Consider the following 11,253-nt stretch of genomic DNA (forward strand, 5'->3'; position numbering starts at 1 on the left):
AATCTATGTAAATTAACCAGGTTTCTTAGGGACTAATAACCCAGTTCCTCTAATCAGAATATGAGTTTACATGGCATTTCAGAAACCAGGTCTCTGTGAATAACCGAGTTATTAAAGTGCAGGGAAATGCACTAATTGTTGAAGACTATTTTGAAATGTGAAAGCTTCAAGCAGTTATGCCTGGAAACTGTGCCTTTCTAAATTCAAAGAATGTATATATTATCCTAGAGAGTATTAGTTATAATATGAATAATTCCAGTTCACCAAGGCAAGACAGGGATTTCAATTTTTGTGAGCCTCCTGTGATTGAGAACGTTCAGTGGTGCAAACAGTGTTTTGTTACCATGTTGGCTTCTTTGCCCTATTATTTTTGTTTAATAATATACATATTTGTAGAATTATATTTCCTTTTGTGTGTTATGTTCTGTGTAGAGGCTGTAGATACATTACTACTTGATGTCCTTAATTTATCTTTGTTTACATGTTTAGATTGATCTTTTTGTTCATAACTTTTTGGTAACTAGTATATAAGAATAGTAGTTACAGTAGTTTATTTTTTGCTGAAAAAGCATTTCAAATGGTGAAGTTTTTGTCAAAGAATATAACAAGGGTAGTTATATTACATAGTACATTGAGGTTTCTATTAATTTTTTATTGTCAGACTCTGGATTTAATGGTTGTGCATATGTCTTTAATACAGAGTCTTTCTTACTAAAACAAATGATAAACAGAAATGACTTCAGAGGTTTTAAAAATTGGAGCCCAGGCACAATGGATACCTTTCAAACCTATGTGAGCCCTTTTTCAGTAGTCGTTGGAATTTATTTTTTAATATCTACGTCATTTTTAACCTCTTGACCTCTTAACCACAGGCTATTTAGGTTTTTATATAATTTTCCTGTCTAGACTAGCAAGTTAATGTTTTTTTCATGCCTCAGTGTTCTGTCTGTACCACTGTGTTGCTTTTTTTTTCTCCCACTCTAGAGAGCAGCTAATGTTTCCCTTCCAGTTTTTAAATCGCATTGGTCAATATGATATGGATTGCACAGTCTCAGGAAGTGGCAGGTCAGCCCAAGCTGGTGCAATTCGATTGGCTGCATCTAGAGCTTTGCTCAGCTTAGTAACAGAGACTGAAGCAGAGTCACTGAGACAAGGTAAGAGAGATATTAATACAGGGGAATGTCTTCTAACCTAGAACAGCAATCAAAATAAATTAAGCAAAATAAGAAGTATACAAATTAATGCAGTCATATGAACAAAGTAAGAACCAACGCAGGACCAAGGCCTCTAGTACATCACAGGCCACACAATCTCTCTCATTAATTCAAGTTAGTCTACAGTCACCAATTATGCATAAATAATGGAGAACATACCAATGCCACAGTATTTGAGCCTAAATTCATAAAAAGATTTTGGTTTTGCGAAGCAGCAGCATGCATTGTCTCCAGTAAAATTTTTAATCTCATGCCCTCATGCAGAAGAGAGATAAAAAAAAAATTCTGATGTAAAGGGGTCTGTGGTGACTAACGCTGGACAATAGCATGCACATTTGGACAATAGCATATCCAAACTTCACAGTGTCATGTAATCCACATGTCAAGTCATCCAGTCATATGCTTAAAATATCCAATGCACATGTATTTTTTACTGAAATATTGTTAAATAAACCACTTCCATAAAATGCTCTTGTGAATGAAAAAGGAATACACTCAAACATGAACAAGCATTTCAATTGTAGACCCTACTCCCATGGTTACATTTACATTTGTGTGCACAACTGGAGTACCCTGGGGTTATTTGGTGTTTGTCTATGAAACTGGATGGGTTGAATTTCTCTTCTGTTTGTTTAAGCATGCTGGATATGCCCAAGTATGAAGCATATTCTGTTCCTAATAATGTTTAGCTTGCTTTTCTTTATCTTTTAACCTTCTGGTATATGTGTCTCAGTGAACTTTGCACTGTGTTGATATCACATGAAGTGTGATGTTAGCCATTGAATGAGTTGTTACTGGGATGGACTCATAACCAGTAAACAAGGGGGAAGGGGTGACCTTCAGTTCAAATGCTCGTTCACATATGAGCATGTTCTGTTTTAGCTCACAAGAGTGTTTTTTGGAAGTGGTTTCTTTAACAATATTGTAGTAAAATTCTTGTGCTTGGGACATTGTGAGCATACAACAGGATGACTTGAAACGTGGATTATGCAACACATGGTTTTAGTACTGTTTTCTGTTGTTCAAGTGTTTGTCTCTATAGACACCCATTCCTTCAGAAATGCATCTTAGTTCTGCATTAAAACATGTCATAAAAATTTTTCTTAGCCATCACTATAAACTATATGGGGTAAGTAGCATTAAAAAAGACAATTTTTAGGCACAATATTTTTTAGGTGCAGAACCAACACTACCTAATGTTATCCTTCATTAATTCTTCAACTTTCACTATACATTTACATAGTTCTGTTAAGCTGAAAAAAAAATATGTCAACAAGTTGCTTTGAATTTTTCTTTGATCTGATTATGGTTTCTGTTTTTAATTTTGTTTATTTTTTAGCTGGATTGCTTACTGCAGATCCTCGAATAAAAGAACGCAAAAAACCAGGACAAGAAGGAGCACGAAGGAAATTTACATGGAAAAAACGTTAATATGCATCTCTAACTTGTATATGCAGACCACTGTTAAACGTATTCAAACTTAACATTGTGTTTTGTCTGGCTTGCTGCACGCCAGAAAAAAGAACAACGAATGCTTGACCAAGTTACATTAAAAGTAAATGTACAACATAGCAGATGAGGTTTAAAGAGCAGTAAACTGTAATTAAAGATTGACGTCTAAGCCAATAAATAAGTGCAAAAAATTCTAAACTGTAAATGTTTTTATGTCATCTTTTACTCACTGATTATAATTAAATTATAGTAATTGTTAACAGTGAATTGTTTAGTTTTCAGTTAATCAAATAAAATTTGGCAATGTGTGGCTATTACATCTTACAAATACCATTCATTATTGAAAACATGACCACATTATTTTGGTAAATTGCCCCTCCTGTAATTTCAGTTTCAGGCATATATACTATGAATCTGCAGTCAAAACACTTTTTTAATAATGTGTCACTAAAGGATTTCTATTCACCGTCTGCCATTTTGGTTCGTATTTTATAGTATGTGGTTTTTAACAAAAAGATTTCTCATTATCTTAAAATGTTTTGAGTATAACACTAGGAAGTTACTCATTTTTGTTCACTGTTATTCATAGCCCACTTAATAATAATTATTCCCTGTATCATGTGGTGAAATTAATTTTTGAATATCTGATCCTCTGAATTACATACACAGCATTTTCTTTAATGTTATTTATCTGACAGTTACATTATTTTGAACTATATTTCATATTGGAAGAATTAGGTAGTTAATTCTTTAATAAATAATGCACTGTCCAGGTAGGTGACTGTAATACATATTTTACCTGAAATTATTATAAACTTTTGAAAGAGGATTAAATATACAAATTGATACTGCATTTTTTCCAAGATTCTAGTGAGGTTAACGTGTGACTATCTCTCCCCCCATACTTAATTCTTTACACTGTTATACATTTGAATAATTATAATAGTTATATAATGTAATGTTTCTGCATTACCACTAGATGGAAGCAGATTAACATGAATGTAATTGTACTTTATAGTTTTGTAAAGTGTTCATGTTTGGTTTGAAAATAACAGATGTTTTTCTGGGGTCCAAGGCATAGGTCAGTTATATAAATATTTTATTTAGGAGCATGTTTAAATGTGTATTAAGGGATGGTGAGTAATCAAGAAAAAGTTGTTTTAATGCTAACATTTGTTACTTGTTAAAAAATAGATTTTATTTTGATGTCAGGTGTCTGATGAACAGCTTAATGAAGTGTGTCTTCAGGTGAATTAAGAGATTTCTTCCACTTTCTTACTTTCTCGCTTTGAGGGGGTATTATTAATCTGGGTTTTTTTTTTTAGAGTTTGCTTTAGAGATTTTACTGTTTCTTTGGTGTAATGTTGAACATAATCTGTATTTTATTTCTTAAAGAAATGTGGAATATATTTTTTCCTCTTTGGTTTCTGCTGTCATTGCACCTTTTCCTAGCTTGTTTACAATATCACCTGATCTAAGCTGTATCTTGTGACTTCATGCATGCTGCACAATTTTTGTGTTTATTTCCATTGCCATTTCTTACTAAATACAATTGCAATAACACTAGCATCCCAGTTAGGCCTTGTGTTTAAATTTTAATTTAACATTTTTTCTGTACTGTGGTGGGTTGGCACCCTGCCCGGGATTGGTTTCTGTCTTGTGCCCAGTGTTGGCTGGGATTGGCTCCAGCAGACCCCTGTGTTCGGATTCAGCGGGTTGGAAAATGGATGGATGGATTTTTTCTGTAAATAACATCTACCGCCAAACTATGTGAAATAACATTCACTTAAAACTTGTTACTAGAAATATGGCAACTACTAGTATGAAGATGGCATGCTTTTACCATGTCTACCTGGATTTGCTAAGTGTACTATACTTACGTATGCATTTTAGGTTTAGGTTGGGTGGAGATCTAGTGGCATGAGTGAAAGTTTCACTATGTGCAGTGGAGTGTACCCTCTAACAGACTAACACTCTCTGTCTAGTCTTGATCGCAGATGCAGAAAATGAATGAATTAACTGTATAAGGCACAATACTACTCCACCATTGCTAGTTCTTTGGAAATTAATATTTACATTATGCTAACAGAAGGGGATAAAACGGTATGCGGGTTCTTCTTTAAAAGGACAGGATCCTGTACCTGATATTTTTAACAAAAATCTTAATGTTGGGGCCTTTCATTTCTAGGGTTTAAGGTGTCTCTTACTCTGAAAAGACATTAAGTTTCTTGTTGCACATAGTTTAATATGAATGTGATACAATGAGAATATTATTTAATATATCCACAAGTGGAAACTTGTCAACACTGAACCTTGCAAGCATGCGCTGTCTTACTTATTTCATAAGACATGATACAAACCATTGTACAAGAAAAAATTTAGGGTATGTAGGCTATTAAAATAGTAGATGAAAGTAGTGTTACAAAAGCATTACAGGAAATTATATATATATATATAATTCCGTTGCTGCGGTGGGTTGGCACCCTGCCCAGGATTGGTTCCTGCCTTGTGCCCTGTGTTGGCTGGGATTGGCTCCAGCAGACCCCGTGACCCTGTGTTCGGATTCAGCGGGTTGGAGAACGGATGGATGGATAACCCCGTTGTGTGTGTGTGTGTGTGTGTATGTATGTATATATATAAATAATATTAAGCATGTCCCCCTGTTAAGTTTTCTTTTGTAAATCTTCACATTCATGGGTGAATTTCAGTCTTGCCCTGATGTCCTTTCTGAACAGAAAAAGTTTCCAAATTCTTACAACTCTCAGGTTACGTAAGCAATTTGCACAAAATGACCAGTCTGTCCTTTCACTGACCTGCTCTTTTCCAACTTATTTCACCCAACTCTGCAACATTTTGTAGAATTTATGCAAGTAGCAGAAGTTTGGATATGGGCCTGTAGTGTTTTAGAAAAGAATAATCAAGGTCTGTCTTTTTAACAATGGCTGAACAATGGTATGCTTGCAGCAACTGTCAGTAGGGAGCAATTTATCCACCTAAATAAAAGGACAAGCGTCTGTGTGTCTGTTCAGTTGCTATGTCTCTGTTATTCCAACAGATGGAACAAGATAGTCTTTTGTAGTAATAAAATGTCATGCATTTATCATTCCAACAGATGGCGCATTACTAACATTAACACTGCTTTTACAAATCCCATAACAAATGGCGTATAATGGAGGCATATATGTTGCATTTGTCATTCCAACAGATGTCACATCATAAATACACTCATCGGCCACTTTATTGGGTACATTTTGCTAGTACCGGGTTGGACCCCCTTTTACCTTCAGAACTGCCATAATTCTTAATGGCATATATTCAGCAAGGTGCTGGAAACATTCATCTGGGACTTTGGTCCATATTGACACAATAGCATCACACAGTTGCTGCAGATTTGTCAGCTGCACATCCATAATGCAAATCTCCCGTTCCAGCACATCCCAAAGGTGCCCAACTGGATTGAGATATCATGAGTGTGGAGGCCATTTGAGTACACTGAACTCATTGTCATGGTCAAGAAACCATAAGAGGATTTGAGCTTTGTGACATGGCACATTATTCTGCTGGAAGTAGGCAGCTGAAGATCTGTACACTGTGGTCATAAAGGGATGGACATGGTCAGCAGCAATACTCAGGGAGGTTGTGGCATTTTAAACAATGTTCAGTTGGTACTAAGAGGCACAAAGTGTGCCAAAAAAATATCCCCCCACACGGCCAACCACCATCAGACTTAACTGTTGATACAAGGCAGGATGGATCTATGCTTTCATGTTGTTGACTCCAAATTATGACCCTACCATCTGAATGTCACATCAGAAATCGAGACTCATCAGACCAGGCAATGTTTTTCCAATCTTTCATTGTCCAATTTTGGTGAGCTCATGTGAATTGTAGCCTCAGTTGCCTGTTCTTCACTGAGAGGAGTGGCACCCGGTTCCATTCTCTGTAAACCCTAGAGATGGTTGTGTGCAAAAAATCACAGTAGATCAGCAGCTTCTGAAATACTCAGACCAGCCTTTGTGGCAACAACTATGCCACATTCAAAGTCACTTAAATCACCTTTCTTCCCCATTCTGATGCACGGTTTGAACCTTGGCAGGTCATCTTGACAATGTCTACATGCCCAAATGCATTGAATTGCAGCCATGTGATTGGCTGGCTAGACATTTGCATTAACAAGTGATAAAGTGGCTGGTGAGGGCATTAGTAGTAATACAAAATATTACTACAAATGTTTGTGATGCACCATCTGTTGGAATAATAAATGCATTGCATTTTATTACATGTGTTGAAAAATGCATTCCAACAGATGGTGCACTACAAACATTAATGCTGAGGACTATGTTGATTACTTTGAGTTCAACCTGTCTTAGAAGGGTAGCACAGCTAGTAGTAGGTAAATCATTAGGCCCAACAGAACTGAGAATCTTTAAAAATAGTGGTTTAGGTAAAACATCTAGCATGTCAGTGGTTGGTTTCATTTTACTCACTATAGACATTATGTCATCAAGAGACACTGGAGGAAAAAAAGAGGTCAAACAAAACGAGCCAGGAACATCAGCAGATAATACCATAAAGGAAAAAAACAAGTTTTAATGTCTTTACATTTATTAACAAAAAAAATTCAGAAGGTCATTGCAATCACTGTTTGAGCAAACGGGAAAATTAGTATCAAACAATCTTAGGATTACACTTGTTATTTAAAAAAGATATACAAGAAATTAGCATTCCTGTCAGCCCTAACCATATTATTTTAGGTGGAAAGCAGGTCTTCAAGATTAAGGTGTCGCATCTCCAAGCTGGAAATCCTCCATAGGCACTCAACCTTTTGACAAGAACACCTATAAACATGAACAGGCTTATGCCACATCCTGAACGGAACGATTAAGCTGAATATGCTACTGCCTTGGTATTAAAACAATGAGATACTGCCTTTACATTACGATCGTTCAAATCAAAGCCGACAAACATTCCCGAGAACTGTGTTATAACTGACTTGTACAATACAAACACGGCTAGTGTGCTTAGAGACAAAAGAGTCGGAGTTAAAAGATGCATCAAATAAAATCACTAAATGTAACATTAATATGATGTCTCCGGTACTCTGTGTGCTCTTTGTTGTTCAGCATTACGATGACAGTGTAAGAGCTGAAGACAGCTTGAAAGAATTGGCATCTATTTTCGTGAAAATATTAACTGAAAAATACACATCTGAAGTGAATGGTGTGTCATATTCTGTCTAAAGGACTGATGTTAGGCGAGCTGATAATGAAGAGCCACAGGAGATGCTGATTTCAGTACTCAAAACACCTGAATCAACAAATCACCCACCTCTGACTGCACATCTAAGCGAATAACTAAAGAAATTTAACATTACCGTCTAAATGGAAATGCAAACATGCTATGACAAAATAGCCACAGCATTTTCACATGTTGTATATCCATAGATCACACTGTTTATCTAACTCTATTTACTGTTGTTATGTCATACAGTGATTGTAATAATCAAAATAACAAAGATATAACAGCAGACAGAAACTCTTTTTAAACTTGTAGAGCTCGGTGGCTGTGGTGGTCTGTCGCCACTGTCACAGCATTCATTACAACTTACAAATTAATTACTAAGCTTCAGTTACCTTGTGCTACTGAATGGATAACAGCAATCTGAGCTTTTAATTTTCTCTCTGCGACTTTTGTTCAATATCTTTTGCTCTCTCTCTAAAACCTCAGCAACAGTTTAAAATGCATGGACTTGTGTTTTAGGAAGAAGCCCTGCAGGTGTGGCCTTTGCAGGACAGGATTTCGCTGCTATTCACTACACGCTGTTCTCGTTTGAGTATCATGTCTGGCCTCATGAGACTAGCTAAAACATGGCAGCTGTAGTGTCAAAGAAGAGCCATTATAGAATACACAAAAGCTGTATTAATACATTGGATTTGTCTTTAAAAAATAAGCTTTTATCTTCACCCATTTTTTTTTCTTTTTGGCATGAGCTCCGAGATGGGCTCGAGACTTGTTATGGTAGGTTTTCCTGCCTTGCACCTAGAGCTGCCAATGTAAGCTTCAGTCCTCAGTGACCCAGAATTACCTCGAGGGTTTCAAAAGGTACACATATGGTGTCATGTAGGATGAAGAAGTGAGAGATGTAGAAGGAAAATGGAGGAGAATAGCTAAAGCAGTACAAGTCCTAGGAGTGCAATTCAGACATTTAGTTTGGAATGTGCGGTAACGTGACACACAGTTGTGCAAAGAGACACAGAAAGTGTCTGAATAGTCAACCAAAATGTTGGGTGCACCCTTAAATTCAACATCTAGTGTTACCTACTTTTGGTCAAAATCATTTCTTGGACTAGTTTACAATTCGCATACATCGGCCTACCCCTCCACACATTACAGTTGTCTTCTTGCAAGTAATATAAAGTTTGCCTCCAGCTCCCCTCTTCCTTAACTTTCTGATTGACTATACAATTGGACCTGACTTGGCCATTCTAATTCATTTATTTATAGTATGGGACATTATAATCCCTGACACTTTGCACGGAGGTTGACTTGAGTGGGATTCTATTGGTGGCTACTAGAGGTCAATGCCCTTAAGGCCCATCTTCAGTTGTGGTCATCGGCAGCCTGGGGTGTTTCAGCCTTTTAATCACAAGACCCCCTCAGCCAAGGCAAGCCCACCACAGGCTGATCAGTCTTGGGTTTGAGTCTAAGGGCATCCAATTTTTCCTGCAGCCCAGATGATGTCTCCTCTCTTTAACCACAACCAGTGGCCATACTTTTTGGTGGCATCAGAAAATGCTTTCACTGCTTTCCTAAACTTCTTCATTTGTTCTCCGTCTGCCATTCTGTTGGGGATTTCTCTAATTGTTTCTCTTGAATTATCCATTTTTAATTCAGGATTAGCATTTTGGCAGATGTCTTCACAATCTGCTGTGGGTGTTCGTCTGTGACTCGGTGACAGCAAACTCCCCAGATGCTGAATTAAAGAGAATTCTTACAGTGAGTATGTGGGCCGACTTTGATGGGACAGGCTTCTTTTGGGAGCTTGCTAGTGATTTTAATTTATTTCCCTTTTTAAGTAATCTGTCAGACTCTGGGATAATGCATTTGAAACTGTAATCTCTCCCAGATTCATTGGCTTCTGGAAGTCCTATGGATCTTGACATTATGTGTTAGAACTCACCGGCGAAGGGTGGTCACCCACAACTAGTGTGGATTGATAAAAAAGCTTTTTATTTTCATGCATCTGCTGGGCTCACCAAATATTTTCCTGAAAATTCGCTGTGCATCCAGTTTAGCACTTCTGTTCTTCTCACACTCCGGGCCACTGTGGCATCACAGAGTTGTAGCAGTCAATGTTGGATGGGACACCCAGCAGTACCCCCAGTATGGATTTAATAAGAACTGTTTTGCTGTCAGCTTAAAATTAGTGGTTAATTTATTTAAACACAAAATACACACGCATAAGGAAACTGGTAATGTGTCAGTGTATTAGTGTCTTATAGTTAGCTTTTTTTTTTATGGACTTGTATTTGACTTGTGTGTAATATAGAGCCCAAACTTTTAAACTTATTGCCCAGAATGCTGCGCAGTTATTGCAAAAAGGAAGGAGTGTGCTTCATGCTGCATTCATCATAAGGCGGAGCTGGCATGTCGGAAGTTGCAATTGCGTCATTATCGACCTCTGTGTGTTTCTGCTACCCAACTGGAAAAGTAAATATGGATGCGCCTATGAAAAGTGTTGTTTCAACATCAAACGCAAACTAAATAGTACTATAGAAGCCAGAAGTCTGTGTGACCATCAACATCAAGTGACTCCGTGAGAACCCTAACTACAAAGAGGACTATTTCATTTATGTTAGGTAGAATGCCCAGAGGGGACTGGGTGGTCTCGTGGCCTGGAACCCCTACAGATTTTATTTTTTTTCTCCAGCCGTCTGGAGTTTTTTTTTGTTTTTTCTGTCCACCCTGGCCATCGGACCTTACTCCTTTTCTATGTTAACTAATGTTGTCTTATTTTAATTTCTTATTTTGTCTTTTATTTTTATTTTCTTCATTATGTAAAGCACTTTGAGCTACTTTTTGTATGAAAATGTGCTATATACAGGTGCTGGTCATAAAATTAGAATATAATGACAAAGTTGATTTATTTCAGTAATTCCATTCAAAAAGTGAAACTTGTATATTAGATTCATTCATTACACACAGACTGATGTATTTCAAGTGTTTATTTCTTTTAATGTTGATGATTATAACTGACAACTAATGAAAGTCCCAAATTCAGTATCTCGGAAAATTAGAATATTGTGAAAAGGTTCAATATTGAAGACACCTGGTGCCACACTCTAATCAGCTAATTAACTCAAAACACCTGCAAAAGCCTTTAAATGGTCTCTCAGTCTAGTTCTGTAGGCTACACAATCACGGGGAAGACTGCTGACTTGACAGTTGTCCAAAAGACGACCATTGACACCTTGCACAAGGAGGGCAAGACACAAAAGGTCATTGCTAAAGAGGCTGGCTGTTCACAGAGCTCTGTGTTCAAGCACATTAATAGAGAAGCGAAGGGAAGGACAAGATGTGGTAGAAA

The 11,253-nt window shown here is 37.0% G+C and overlaps 1 protein-coding gene and 1 long non-coding RNA gene across 2 annotated transcripts in view; both read left to right on the plus strand.

Moving 5' to 3' along the window:
- mrps9 (mitochondrial ribosomal protein S9) overlaps nt 1-2,871 on the plus strand; it is a 96,807-nt gene extending 93,936 nt beyond the window's left edge. Inside the window, exons 10-11 of the mRNA XM_028800656.2 lie at nt 985-1,154; nt 2,554-2,871. Coding sequence (XP_028656489.1) covers nt 985-1,154; nt 2,554-2,645 — 262 coding nt within the window. The 3' untranslated portion in view covers nt 2,646-2,871. The remainder of the gene's footprint in view (nt 1-984; nt 1,155-2,553) is intronic.
- LOC127527626 (uncharacterized) overlaps nt 1-10,767 on the plus strand; it is a 121,313-nt gene extending 110,546 nt beyond the window's left edge. Inside the window, exon 2 of the long non-coding RNA XR_007934817.1 lies at nt 10,526-10,767. This is a non-coding gene — a long non-coding RNA (uncharacterized LOC127527626). The remainder of the gene's footprint in view (nt 1-10,525) is intronic.
- Nucleotides 10,768-11,253: the final 486 nt, after the last annotated feature.

The sequence above is a fragment of the Erpetoichthys calabaricus genome, chromosome 4 (genome assembly GCF_900747795.2).
Source record: "Erpetoichthys calabaricus chromosome 4, fErpCal1.3, whole genome shotgun sequence".
Lineage (NCBI taxonomy): Eukaryota > Metazoa > Chordata > Cladistia > Polypteriformes > Polypteridae > Erpetoichthys > Erpetoichthys calabaricus.